This window comes from Sebastes umbrosus, chromosome 24 (assembly GCF_015220745.1).
Source record: "Sebastes umbrosus isolate fSebUmb1 chromosome 24, fSebUmb1.pri, whole genome shotgun sequence".
NCBI classification, from domain to species: Eukaryota; Metazoa; Chordata; class Actinopteri; order Perciformes; family Sebastidae; genus Sebastes; species Sebastes umbrosus.
The window spans coordinates 5168120-5183582 of record NC_051292.1 but is presented as its reverse complement, the minus strand read 5'-3'; the positions used below and the strand labels follow the sequence as shown (position 1 = coordinate 5183582).

At 41.1% G+C, this 15463-nt stretch overlaps 1 protein-coding gene across 4 annotated transcripts in view; it reads right to left on the bottom strand.

Annotated features, from left to right (window-relative positions):
• Nucleotides 1-1516: 1516 nt before the first annotated feature.
• LOC119483524 (gamma-aminobutyric acid receptor subunit beta-3-like) overlaps nt 1517-15463 on the bottom strand; it is a 73680-nt gene continuing 59733 nt past the window's right edge. For 2 of the 4 annotated variants that reach the window (XM_037761712.1, XM_037761714.1), the window contains 4 exons: nt 14963-15115; nt 8425-8672; nt 7930-7998; nt 1517-6082 (listed from right to left, as the gene is read on the bottom strand). In XM_037761712.1, coding sequence (XP_037617640.1) covers nt 5711-6082; nt 7930-7998; nt 8425-8672; nt 14963-15115 — 842 coding nt within the window. In that variant the 3' untranslated portion in view covers nt 1517-5710. The remainder of the gene's footprint in view (nt 6083-7929; nt 7999-8424; nt 8673-14962; nt 15116-15463) is intronic. The other 2 variants (XM_037761713.1, XM_037761715.1) reach the window with 1 other exon arrangement.

Here is a 15463-nt window from a genome sequence, read left to right as displayed (position 1 = left end):
CTGGGATTAGCTACGTATACCCAGCTGGTCCCTTAACGTTAATTACATGTATATTTACAGTTACTCGTTAACCCAGGTTTGGTGTACTGTATCGGCAGGGTTGAGTTAGCTTTATAGGCAGGTGTCATCTTTGCTTTGCTGAGCATCCTGTAATAATTATGGGCCACAAACCTTTAGGTAAGCTGCACCCAAAGTGACGTCAGAACACCTTGTGTTTTTGCCACATTCTGTGTAAATGTGCTATTGCGTTAGTGAAATCAGAAATAGTTTTGTGTGGGTCCCTTTGGGTGGCTCCGACCTCCTTCTAATGGCCTAATTATAATCATTAGACCTAAAGCACTCTTTGTAAATACACATTATACTCTATAGTGTAAGTGTGCGTTTCTTGTGTAGCTTCCTCTCATTGATACTGTTTGAAAAAAGCTTTTTTTCCGGTTGATCTTTCTTAAGTTCTTCCAGTAGGAACGTCCAAAAATCTGATACATAGGATGGGGATTTTTTCAATCTTAACCAGAGAACCTGAGGTATACATTTTTTGAGAGCATTTCCTAGGGACTATACCTGTCTGTACTAGTTACCTACAACAATTCCCACCTATTTTATCTCAGTGTTGGCTTACGAAAAAGTCAGAAGTTTTGTTGCCTAGACCTAACTGCGGTCGTTATCGTAAAAGGCACAAATGCGTCCTCATGACACACGAAATACCCTTGTAATATCGTGCTATTTATACTCCATCCCGTGAGATTGGGTTGCCTGGACTAATATTAAATCGATTTGTTTTAACAACAGGAAGGCGTATGAATAGCTTGATATTACAAGGACAAAACCATTTAGTTAGGATTAGGAAAACATCATGGTTGTAAAATACATACAGAAACAATGTTAGAATAAGTACGCATCACAAACGTCACTAATGTAACTTACAAAACAATACACCGGTCTCCTGTTTTAGAGTCCTGTGTTTGTTGGACCCATCCACCTCCGGCCCACCATAGGCATCCTTTCTCGCTTTTTAAATCTACGTCACTAGCTCTGAGCGTGGCATATTTACGTGGAGTGTTTACATTGCAGTTGGTACAGACTACATGGCGTACAAATGACACGCCAAAGGCAAGAAAGGTGTTCTTATTGCACGCTAAATGCCTCGCGCATTATGGTGGCATTTGTACTCCATTTGGGGCAAATGGGCTGATGATTCATGTGGGCACTAACAATTGCTGATTCTCTAAAAAGGCTATAAACGGGTAAAACAGATGCTAAAATTAACACTTAAACCAACTTTTCTCAACTGTTCTGGAGACAGAAATAATCTGATTGGTTGAATGTAAAGTAAGAAATCTTAGGTGCAAGCTGATATTGTAAAGACTTGAGCAAAAATAAAAGCTTTCTCAGAGTTCCACGCTATTTTTTCATTTCACACTTGCACAGACAAGTTGCTCATCATGAACTGTGTGTCACTTGAGTAGGATGGAAAAAAAAACGTCAAGTTACCGAATAATAACCTCCAACTCCACAGTGTCTTTTTCTTCTTTCAGTCTTTATTTATCCGGGGAACTACTGTACTCTTATTCACCAACACTCTGGCACACATTCATAAAGTTCACTTCATACACAAAAGATGTCCAACTGGGAGTTGCAATAAAAAGTCTTCAACTGTGTAGTTGCACTGAAACAGATAGGGGATTAAGTGCCTTGCTCAAGGGCACCTGAATAGGAGATATTCCCAACAAGACTTGGGGTATGTACAGGCATATCAAAATCCTATTATATGTATGTTTGAAATGGCTGTTCATTGCATCTACATGTACAGTATATGCAGATTCTTCACGGAGTGTCATGCATGCTCGCAATACCAAATACACAGGTACAATGTATATAATTTATTCGATGGTTTAACATGATAATCTATTGAAAAAGGAAGAGAAACATACAGAGATATACAGTATAAATCTAAGCCTAAATACATTTTGTGGCAGCACAGAACATTTCACATTCCATTATGGGACCAAGGCCATACAACACCATTTTTATTGATTTTTTTTCTTTTTATTGTAGGCGCACATGGCGTATTGTCATCTCTAAAATGAGCAGTTGGCAGCTCCCATGAGTGAGTTTGCAAAATATCTTCTTTTTTTTCCCAAGTTACGAATTGTAGTTGCATGCATGATAAACAAGTATCGAGAGTTACCGTCTCTTTCACTTTTCAACCGCACTATGTCGTTTGGTAAATAAAATAATGACTCAGACGATGACCAACTGCAAAAACTTGACCCCGGAAGTAATCGTTTAACAAAGTCAACCAGTAAAGCCAGGAAGGAAAACAGTTATTTTCTAGCTCCAGTGTTGCAGAAATCTGTCTTATTATATCTTATTTACACAACACTGAAGCCTCATAAACTGTTTTTGAGATTTCATTCGTACGAATTTCCTTGCAGCTTGAAACAAATTGGTCCCATGCCTCAACAACCTCGACAGCATGAGATCACAAAACATTGCTTTGTGCTTAATTCAAGACATCCTCTTTTATCGTGTGTTGTAGTGGTGGCGCAATTGCATACAAAATCTACGGAAAGACACAATTTGACACAAAACGCATCCGCACGAGTTGAAATGTTTCAACATCCGAAAAATTGTGTATATCCCAATCTGCTTTATAAACATACAGAGACGAGAGGGAAGTATAGAAAGAACCAGAGTTTCAGTGCGTCCATTTGCTAGCTAACGTACAGTTGGTACGACACTGAAGCGTCATAAACTGTTTTGAGCTTTCATTCGTACGAATTTCCTCGCGGCTTGAAACAACATTGGACAAACTGGTTCCATGCCTTAACAACCTGGAATGCATGAGATAACGAAACATCGCTTTCCTCTTTTATCGTGTGTTCAGACAGAACGGCAACCGACTTTAAGTGGTGGCGCAATTGCTTACAAAATCTACGTAAAGACACAATTTGACACGAAATTGTGCGCATCCCAATCTGCTTCATAAACATACAGAGACAAGAGGGACGTATAGAAAGAACCAGAGTTTCAGTGCGGTCGTTGCTAGCTAACTTAACGCTAAGGTACAGTTGGTATATTGGCTGTTTGTGGCGAAAAAATGTGTACGAATTGCCGCAACTTGCTTCAAATTCCTTCCGAACACACCTTTAGTAAGATGTTTTGGTTTAACAAAGTGAACCATTAAGCCAGGAAGGAAAACATTGATTTGTGCTTGAGTCAAGACGTCCTCTTTTTATCGTGTGTTCAGACAGAACGCCAAACGACTATTTAGTGGTGGCGCCATTGCGTACAAAATCTACGTAAAGACACGATTTGACACGAAAACGTATCCGCACGAGTTGAAAATGTTTCAGCGTCCGAAAAACTGTGCACATCCCAATCTGCTTCATAAACAAACAGAGACGAGAGGGAAGTATAGAAAGAGTTTCAGTGCGTCCACAGTTGGTACATTGGCCGTTTGGGGGCGAATAAACAGAAATTCGTACGAATGGTGCAAGGTGAAAACTCGCTTCAAATTCCTTCCGAACACACCTTTAGCAAGATGTTTTGGCTTATTATATATGATATTATTTCAGTTCATATGTGCACTGCGCCCCGTCTACACAGTAGAAAACAGGACAAGAAACCAGCATAAACTTGGGAGTCACTTGAATGTAGAATCAACGAGAGCCCTAATTAATCAGGGTTGAGGTTTCCAGAAAGAAAATTGCATTTGTGCAGCAACAATCCAAGTACAATACATTCAGTTCTTAGTCATATATCAATCAGTCTGTACACATGAAACTTTTTGTTAAATTAATCCCAACTCTGAACTCAATGTTATCATTTTTTTTTTCTTCTTGTACATGCACAAACAGTGAATGCATGTCATGTATCTATGACAAATTTACATCGTCGTCCGTGAGTTTTAAGCGGCTGATTGCTCTGCGACCTTAGGTGGAATGGCACACAGTTTATCAAAAGAGCGGGATGGGAGAGCTATTTTTATCCACAAAACTATTACACGTTGACATTTGTCCATAGTCGAGCAAGCAGCACGGAAAATAAATGGTCTACCCACGCCCTTCCCATCTCAAGCTCTCCTTATCCATTTCCCCATCGCTCTCACACACACACATGCACATGCACACACTCTTAAAGCACCATCCCTTCCCTCTCTTTCTTTTGTAAGAATGGGCGTGTTACATTCTGATGGAGAAATGATGACCATGGCTCATTATCCTCTCCCTGAAGAATGGATCTGATACATTCAGCGCTAGTATGTGCTTATTCGTCGACAGACCGGGTATCGCGGAATCAATGAAATCCATTTGCATGTGCTGCTGTACGGCGGGGCATACAGTAGCTCTAAGGGTGAACATACGTACAGTCTCTAGAGTGGACTTCAACATGGTCGGGTGTTTGAGAAGATATTCAGAGTGCCCCACAAATGCTTGAAAACTAAACCGATGCTTGAAACTGACCTGTTTTTTTATCTTTTTTTTTTTGCAATAAATATTCTGACTGCCAGTATGACAATCACAAAATGCTCAGATCATTTTTGGGTTGTACACACAGTATATATATATACATTTATATATATATATATACACACCTATGTACTTATGTACAAAAAAATGGGTTTCATTCCTTCACTCTATCACCACAACAGTTATTGTTGAGCAAAAAAAAACACAGGTTAGGAAAATCAAATGAATACCTGAAGACACAGAGTACAAAAATATCATAATATTTCATGGGTTGAGTAACCGTGTCGCCCAAAAGGCCCTTGGCAGTTGTTTTAAATTAATATAAGACATTTTTTTTTAGAGGAAGTTCAATAAATTTGAGTGCAATTGTGTCATGCTATATCACTCCAAGCGCTGTTGCTGAAAAAATGGCAGTTTTATTCGTATTTGTGCTTCTCCTTTATCAAATTACCAAAAAAGGATACTTTTTCTTTGTCAAGAAAAAGATGTCCAATAGCAAAAGATTCAGAACCTGAGTCACAATCGTTCCTGAACAGAGGATACAAATCCTCAACTTTGAATTATTGTGTTTGGGTAAAAGTTTACCAGATCAATGCATGACATATAATAGCAAATATTCTGTATATTATCAACGCTATAAACAAATACACATCTGTAAAGTTGTGACAATAATCCAAGGCAAAAAAAGAGTTTTTCCACTACGGTTGATCATTACATGCATTAATAGTGCATAGGGTACCAGTCAAACATACATTAGTTTGTTTAATGGACTTTTAGGAATTGCCTGCATTTATCTGACCACCTGTGTAGTATAAAGTTTTCTTAGTTGTTTTTTTAGATTAGAAAAATCATTGCGTTAACTGCTATTGTGTTTGTTTTTTTTGCAAATACTGTATTATTTATTCAATTGCTGGCTTTGTATCTCTCTATTTACACATTACTGAGAGGGCAAGTGTTGGGAAATGACTGTCACAAGTCCCAATTACAGTACATACTTCAGAAAATAAAAATACCGTGGTACTAAGGATTCAAAGACAAATATAAAAGCAATTTTGACAAGAACTTGGTCCAAAACTCAGTAGTCTTTTCTCAGTCTGTTTGTTTTTGTCTTGAAGCGTTGCCGTCTTTAACTCGACATATTCCATCATGTATAAAAGCAACAGAAAAAAAGGAAGAAAAAGAAACAAAATGAAAAAAAAAAATCAAACAACAACGAACACCTCAACAAAACAGTCCAATCAGACGTAGTAGAGCCAGTAGACGAGGTTGAACAGTGAGAAAACGGAAGGGAAGATGATCCGTGACCAGCGGTCGATGGCGTTCACATCCGTCAGGTCGGGGATTTTGATTTTGAGCTGCGAGGACCGCCTCCGCAGACGGCTGCGTTTCAGCTGGGCGGCCCGGTCCAGGGAGTGCTTGCTGGCGGAGCGCGGGCCGATTCCGCCGCTCTGCTTGCGGTACTGGATGTGCGACGAGGCCGTGCTGTCCAACTGCACCATGGACTGAGAGTTCCTAATGTCCGCCAAGCTGGTGGTGATCTCGCCTCCCGCCACCTCGTTATGGATCTCCAGGGTGGTTAGCAGGATGTTCCCGTGGCCGTGCGGTTCCGCCTGAATGGATAAAGAAATGAGAAAACTAATTAACAACATTATGTGCAAATAAAAGGAACAACTAGAAGACTCTACCTGAAGTGATAAGGCACTCTCCCTCAGTGCACAGTGCATTCAAGACCATGAAATGTCATCATGGAGGGATTACTCAATGGGCCTACCGGGCACAGACCCAGGGACACAGAGACTCCAGACGACCACAAAAACTGGCAACCGGTTACAAAGAGACACAAAACATCTACAAAGAGACGCAAAATAACTACAAAGAGATCCAAAATGACAACAAAGGGATGTTAAACGACTACAAAGGGATGCTAAATGACTGCAAAGAGACGCAAAACATCTACAAGGAGACGCAAAAAGACTACAAAGGGATGCAAAATGACTACAAAGCGATGCCAAATGACTGCAAAGAGACGCAAAACATCTACAAAGGGACGCAAAAAGACTACAAAGGGATGCAAAATGACTACAAAACGATGCCAAATAACTGCAAAGAGACACAAAACATCTCCAGAGACGCAAAACATCTCCAAAGAGATGCAAAAAGACTACAAAGAGACACAAAATTATTAGTCGCAAAATTACTTCAAAGGGATGCTAAATGACTACAAAGAGATGCAAAACGACTACAAAAATATGAAGAATGACTACAAAGAGACGCAAAAAGACTACAAAGAGATGCAAATTGACTACAAAGAAACGCAAAACATTTACAGAGACGCAAAATGACTACAAAGAGATGCTAAACAACTACAAAGAGATGCAAAACATCTACAAAGAGACGCTTAATGACTCTTTGTACTTTCAGTCTGGGTGTTTTGCTCCTATGTAGGAGGAGTGGGGGGCCCTTTATACATGCCTGTGCCGGGGGCCCATTGTCTCATAATCCGTCCATGGATGTCTCCTTGGAACATTTTTTCTTAAACACCCTCATTGCATCACAAGAAACCTTATGAGTGTTTCTTTTGTGTGGAAAAGTAACTGAGTGGAGGAGGGAGCAGTTTCAGGCCGAGCTTGGTTCTCAGTTCCATGATGTCATTTTTGTCAATTAACGGCAGCAGCCACTTAAACGTTGGCTGCTCTGTTTGACTGAAGAACAAGAGGAAAGTTTCCATTGATAAATGATCAAAGACATATCTTTTATCTTCTTGGGTGCCGTGACTCCTGCTCAACCTGTGGACCTCCCATCTGAAGCACTTGAAGATTTTTTTCCCCTCCGAGTGAAGCCCACATCATCACTTTCAACAATTTAATCAAGCATATAGGACACACATCATACTCCATGCCTATGATGTGTGGCACAAAACAAATCAACAATAATGGACAATGGCGATCATTCATGCAAATGTAGCAACTGTGGAAGTCCCACTGGCACTAAGGCAGCACAGATGCATGATGGGGGACCTCTGCAGTAACTACCCATTGAAAGTCGAGACTGATTTACCAAATCCTGACATGCGGCAATGTCACTTTATGAAAGCTGTGTTGGAAATGTGGCTTTTTAATGATGATTTTAATGAAAAAAAGATTTACAGACAGCATGCATTCAGGAAGACCCCTGAAAGAAGAAACGGGTTCACATCTGAAACACCAATTTTACGATGTGAGATCGAGCATTTCAATGTAGAAAGAACTGCAATGAAGAAGTCAAAGTCAAAGATGAATACTCCTGAGAATGTGGCAATGTCATGAAGATGTCTGCTGTCGCTTGACTCATTCCATGGATGGGGGAATATTTTTTGCATTACGGCAAAAAAAGAAAATCAAACACATCCATGTCAGCTGATGGCAATGGCAGCGTTGACTCAAGGATATTGAAGAGTCTCTCTGGACAAACAACTCACCGAGCGTGAGTGGCGAAGACCTTTAACCTGATTGGACCGCTTTAGGGACGCGGTCCTACTACCTGCCTCCTGAGGAGATGAAAATATTCAGCCACATGTCGGGAACAAATACCTGAAAATTGACTTTTTTTAACAACATATTTTGCCTACTGAAGCCTCCATCGGGGATACAGATGCCTATGAATATAATATACACTTCAATTATGCAGAACATTTTCCTTTTGCTGCTTCTGCTATCGAGAGCTGACAGAACAGTTCATTTTAGAATAAATGTTGTCAAGGTTGTTTTATCATTCATGGCCTGCTCGGAGGAAGAAAAGTTAAGGAATTTGAGTTTCTACAGTGCTGTGCTGTGGCATGTTCTGTGGATATAACCAAATATTCATACACATTCAGCATGCATCATTTATTGATTTACTTATACTTTAATTCAATCATCCACCAGAAAGTGCAGAAATCACGTCAAAAAAGTCCATTTATCAAGTCCCAACTCACCCTTGCGGCGTCGTACTTGGCCGCCCTCTCGTTGTTGGCCTTCTCCGCCTTCTCCGCCAGCTTCTTTTGCATCTGAGGGCCCCTCCCGAAGAAGATGTAGTTGACGAAGGCGTACTCCAGCAGGGCCAGGAAGACCATGACGAAGCAGCCCATCAGGTACATGTCGATGGCCTTGACGTAGGGGATCTTGGGCAGCGTCTCCCTCAAGTGGGTGTTGATGGTGGTCATCGTCAGCACCGTGGTGATACCTTAGATGAGGAAAATGAAAAACATGGTGATTATTATAGGTGTCATTAGGCGTTTTCGGACCAAACAGTTCTGGGAACTTCCCACTGGGAGAACTTAATACCATTTTTTTCTGTTTGCATTCACACCGCCTGTTTGCATTCACACCGCCAATAGGAACACTGCCGTTCGGCACCGTTCGCACACATCTCCAGCTGGGAGATCTGCAAGTTGCCAGCTCGCTACCTTCCACAAGCTCTCTTAGCTTTTCTAGTAATATAAGAATAACAACTCTGTTACATGTCACAATCATATAAACGCAAGCAAAGTAGCCGTCACAAAAGTATTTTTTTGAGATGAATCGATCTATTGTTCTTTGGTTCAGTGGATGTGCTTTGTGCTACTGGGTTTGCCTATGTGCTACTGGGTTCGCCTTTGCGCTACTGGGTTTGCCTTTGCGCTACTGTGTTAGCCTTTGTGCTACTGGGTTCGCCTTTGTGCTACTGGGTTCGCCTTTGTGCTACTGGGTTCGCCTTTGCGCTACTGGGTTCGCCTTTATGCTACTGTGTTAGCCTTTGTGCTACTGGGTTCGCCTTTGTGCTACTGGGTTAGCTCGCTGAGCAGCGGCTCTCACTCGTTCTTTGGCTCAGTGGGTGTGTGCTCATGAACTTAAATTCTGGACTACATTGTCAGTCCATTTGTACAAACCGTTGTTTGTGTTGTTTGTTGTTTACACGGCTAACAGGTTTTTAAAAATGGTGCTTGCCAGTCTGCATTGGCTCATGTGTTCGACCAATCATCGCTCATTTACGTCATTCACGGTTCCTCTTGTGCTGGGAGAGTACCTGCTCTGTAATAGGAGCGGAAAAAAGTCCCTCAAACCGGCGTTGTAAGAATTACGATCGTTCCTAGTTCTTGTGGTGCAGACACAATAAAAAAACGGTTCTTAGAACTAAGTTCTTAGAAATATGAAAATTTCCACCGATCCAAACGCTTATTATGACCTGATTTCGTAGCACGAAAACAATCTCTTGCATCTTCTGTCTAATTATTCCGTCCTTCTCTCAACTGCGCACAGTAAATTCTATCTGTTCAGCTCATACATACAAAATGTGTCATACTATATATATCGTGTAATTTTTCTCCAAGGCTTCCTCATTACCAATCTTGGCAATAAATCTAAGATGGTAAATTTGATGCTTAATTAGTCCAAACCTGTCATAGCAGAAGTCCAAAGAGCATTCCGTCATTCTAAGCAGATGCTTCAATCTCGTCAGTAACCTTAAGGTCACGTTGAAGAAAAACCTCAACAGATGCCTTAGGTGTTACTATAGAAACAAGGATATTTGTATAGAAAACATGTTTGTTCTGTGGCTATTTCCTCTTCTAGTTAAGAGATGGAGGGATCCCATGAGATTGCCTTGCCTAAAGTGTCAAAGAAAGAGGGGGAGAAGAAGCGAATACTGCACGTACAGTATTTTGCTTGAGCACTCTTATGAAACAATTTCCTGATCACTTTCATGTATGATCTTATTTTACTTGCATGAACGCACACACACGCACTGGTAGGTGAGTACGTAACCTCTGCCTCATTGAAATTCAAAGGTCTGCCTAGAAACCTCCAACTGCCCCATGGTCATCAAGCAGAAATAACTCATTAGAATAGTGCTGCATGTATCTAGCCCCCAGCTCTTAGTAACCTTAACCACAAGGGATACAGAGTGGTGGTTATTTGATGACTCCCAGTAAAGGCACCTTCACACCTTGTATGAGACAGAAAGAGAGAGGCGCAGAGACTCATATGAAATTACAGACAAATAAATGAGGGGAAATTGAATTTGCTGAGGTTTGATACATTTCTACAGTGGCCCAATGCACTGTGACGTAAGAGAACACATGCAAATAGACAAAACGTTAATATAGGAAATGCAACAGAAGCATGCTACAAAAACAGAAATAAACCAGAAAACACAACCAATTGCAGAAAATGCATTGCAAAAACAGAAAACAACCAAATACAGAAACACACCGCAAAAAAACAGAAAACACAACCAAATACAGAAATGCACTGCAAAAACAGAAAACAACCAACTACAGAAATGCACCGCAACAGCAGAAAACACAACTAAATACAAAAACGCAATGCAACAACAGAAAACGCAACCAAATACAGAAACGCACTGCAAAAACATTAAATGCCACTAAATACAAAAAATGCAACCAAATACAGAAATGCACTGCAAATACAAAAGAAACGCAACCAAAAAAAAAACTGAAAACACAACCACATAGAGAAACGCGCTGCAACAACAGAAAACAACCAAATACAGAAAACGATTTACAATGTTTTGTAATTACTTTCCATTGTGTTCTGCGCAGCGTGTTTTTGTATTTGCTTGTGTGTTGCAGCTCTACAACCACGTATACATGTGTCTTCCAGTGCCACCGTCCATTTAACAAGTTGCGGTAATAAACCCACGCCTCACTCATACTCAATGCAAACCCTGACCTCCTGCAATGCAATAACGCTATATCTTATCTCATTACAGATATGTGGCAGATATATCTCTACTGCTTTATCTACCCGTGCTGGAAATAAATGGAGCCTATCAGTAGCCGGGCCGCTCATATAACACGCGCGGACGAGTGTTTGTGTGTACGAATGCGTGTGACATAAAGTACGGCAAAGAGACAAGGAACAGTCGGGGGGTTGGGAGGAGGGAGCGGGATGGCGAAGGTCAATCTAGCCCTTAGTGTGATTTATTGGCACATTACAAGGCTAACACCAGTCATGCATGCGTGTGTGTGTGTCGTCAGAGAAGGTGTGAGAAGCGTGTTGTGAGTGAGCTCGCCCTGCACGTGCACATGCTTCGTGTCTCTGCCCCTATTGGATGGTGCAATCTCTCGTTTTTTTTTTTTTTTTGCTTAACGACAGCCTTGTTCTTTATAGGTGTTCTCTCAGCTGCGCCATTACTCTCTGTCCTTCACTCCCTCCCTCCGTTCCTCCCTCTCTTTTGCTCCCTCGCTCCCTGTTCGGACAATTTAATCAAGGGGCCGTTGCGCCCATGGGCCTCCCTCCTTTTTCATCACGCCGTTACGCTCTCCGGGGAGAAATATAGTTTTATAGGGTCTCTCTCTCGCTCTCCGTCTTCTTCTATCTCCCTCATCCTCTCTCTCTGTCTCGTCCCATTGTTCTCAGCTATCTCTCCCTCTGCTTCATCCTCTCCACCTCTTTCTATTCATTTATCCTGTATCTCCTTTCCCCCCTCCCGGATCTCACCATCATTTTGTGGTGGTCTCCCTCTTTCCATCCCACCCCCCCTTTCTCTCTCTTCCCTTTTCTCTTATTATATGTCCCAGAGTCTCTTTTCCACCTTAACAGCTGGAACAAAGGCACACCGCAATCAAATCTCCTCTAATCACAAGCCGAGAGGCCATTAGCAACACGGCTCAACATTATAAAAAAAGGAAGAGGCATCATGTAGGATGCAATGAAGCGAGGGAAACGGCAATGAATGTTGACTGCGAGAGTATAGGCATGGGCGGTAAATCAAAGCAGCGTTAATTGAACACTTCCATTCATCACTCGCAGACAGCACAAACTGGCAGCTATCTAGTTAGCATGCATAATCATAGATAGAAAACAGTGGATGCGTCATTATGTCATGACTAATTGGAACCTGGGTATTGTTTATTTACAATTGCCGCCTATGGGCAGCAACTGGTTATCAGCTGTTCAGTACCTAACTGCGACCAGGAGGCTGGCATCACTTTCCACAAATCAGTATAGAGTACATGAGAGGTATATTTTTTACTTATTGGTCAACTAAAACTACAAAAAGTTGAAGAACTATCTAACTAGAACGTCATTAGAACACGTCACATCTACTATTTTTACATCTATGAGCGCAATACTTCAACACTTGTCGTTTTGGCAGTCTGCGGTCGAGAAAAAAAACACCCAGTGAACTCAAACCTGTGTCTACCATTACACTAAAAGTGCTCCTGCACCAATTACAGCTAATGCCCACACCTTGACTGTTCATATAATATGATTGTGAGTGAGAGGCGTTGCTGTGTGAAATGGGTTGCAACCAGATTAGGGCGCGAGCGGGTCATTTGAAACTTTGCAATCCTTTGAAAATTGCTCAGGAAAATGAGATTCACCTTGAAACAATTCAATTGTTTGCCCGCTGCCTCCTTGAATTGATTTCTCTCCTGATTACACTGCTCTTACTGGCAGGTTTGCACACAGAAAAAAGCAGCAGACGCACACACACACACACGCATGCATGCCCACACACCCTCTTCCACCATCAAGGCACCTGCTGAAAGCTTGTAATGATCCATCAGGAGAAGTGAATGGACCTCCGGTTGCCTCTCAGCTGAGGAGGCACACACCGGATATTGCAGCCAGCAGGACTTCACACGTATACATCCCCCTCACCCCCAACACACACACACACAAACATAAAAAGCAGACATACACTCCAAGGTAATGACCGGATATTGCACGCGTACCTTCACGAAAAAAAAAACTGTTCAAGCGGTGCAAATGAGTCATGGATATAAAACAGATATGTGCGCACACGCGCTGCTGCCGTCCAGATTCCAGTCTCTAACGAGCTGCATGCGCCCGTGGATAACTGGTAATGGATCAAACCATGTTTTCCAAAAAGCATTATGATGTGTTAAGGTCGTTACCGTTCCATTATCTGCCCATATGATGATGATTTAAGAGCCAAAGCAGCAATCAATTGGCACGGCCAGATTGAGCTGTTAGGAGGCCCCGGGGCAATGATTTGCTGCTTGGCCCCTATCGGCCCCCCCGTCTGAAGCATGTCCACATAGTAGACATGGCAGCTTCATTATATGTTCAAATTACCTCGAACCAACTGAGATCACAGTGAATCTGGGGCTTTTAGGTCCCCTTGGGGAGTTACCTAATTTGTCTGGTTTGTATTCCAGTCAACTAGTGAGCTGCTTTTGCTTTGATGGTTCAATTCTCAAAGGATTTTGGGCATGTATAGTGACTTTTTTGTTGTTGTTGTTGTTTTTAATGCCTGAGCAGACTGTTCTCACTACTTTTCGTAGCTATACCTACAAAAAGTAATGCACTATAATTTGTATATATCCCATGCAATCAATTTATATGTAATCCACCTAACTAGTTTTGTTGCCTAAACCTAACCATGTTGTTTCCTGTAAAGATGGATGTTTATTTTGAAAAGATTGGAGGGGAAATTGACACGTTTTGCTTGACATGCACGAAAAATGAGAAATAATTGCCCTTGATTAATAATAATTGTTGCCTAAACCTAACCAAATTGATCTTTTCCTCAACCTAACTAAGTAGTTTTGTTGTCTAAACCTAACTAAGCTGTTTCCTGTGCAGACGGAAGTTTATTTTGAAAAGACTGAATGCATGTAACGAGCGGAAATTGACACATGTTGCTGGATATTCATAGTAAAAATTAGCCGTTGTATGAGGATACATTGAGTTGTGGTGAAATCCTAGTTACTGTTGCTAAGCTATGATTGAAGCATTGCTCTTCAGGAGAGGCGTTTAGCGAACAGTCAATTGCCAATTTACCGTGGTAATAATTACGACTGCTGTGGAAAGTCTATTGCTTAAATTGCATTTTTAGCTATTGTCTTCATAACTTTCATATTACGAATCATCCCTGCCTGATTCCTCATCTAAGACTACATTATCCACCAAAGACAAAACTGTGCTGCAGCCTCCTGCGAGGAATCCCGATGATTACAAACCAGCGACCTGCTGCTTCCATCTCTGCCTTGTTTACTGCTCACAGGAGCCCCACGGTGCGTGGGCCTTTGCACCCACACATGCACTCCTCAATAAGAAGTGAAATCATGCTCATTAGAGACGTGATGTATTTATAGCTCCTGGAGGCCTCTCAGTGACCACAGCAACAACAGACACAAGGTATGACCCAGTTTGGTCCGAGTCAAGGTTGTGTATTCCTGGTTTTGCCCTACGGAAAGGCACAGTGGACAAAACAATGCTGACATGCTTGTTGCAGCTTTCCAGCTAGTATCACACTTTAAAGTAAAATTGATTCCCTGTGTCAATAGAAGATAAGGACCTCATTTCTCTTTTCCCACATAATAAACAACAACTTCTTCAAATCCATTTCCATTTGGCCCACCAATTTCCAACCCATTCCCCTAAAGCTCCCACTAAATCCACCACAGTATGAGAAGTTAAGCCGGGCAGGTTGTGGCTCATTCTTGGTCCCCAATCTCATCTGAGGAAATACCTGCTCTTTAAGCAGCCACTGCTTCTTACCTAGAGCCACTCTGGCTGCCGACGCGTCATAGTTTATCCAGAAGGAGACCCAGGAGAGGATGGTAATCAGGATCGATGGCATGTACGTCTGCAGGATGAAGTAGCCGATGTTCCTCTTCAGCTTGAAGCTCAGAGACAGTCTAGGGTAGGCACCTGAGGGAAGAGGAGACAAAGATCAAAGCAGCGTGTTTAAATCTTTTGGTTTAGATCTATTTCTTTAATTATTATTTTATTTTCTCCTTTTTCATCCATTCAACCATTTTTATATATTCTTTTTTATATAATATATATTAGATTTTTAATATATTTTTAATATATATTTTTTTCTTTATTCTTTATTTTTTTTTTCAAAACAAATAAAGAATAAAATTAAAACATAAATAAATTTAAATTTAAATTTAAATACAGAGCAGAATTATCTTCACATATAAACCAAAGTATGAAATAATAATAATAAAATAATTAAAATAATAATAATAATAATAATAATACACACATACT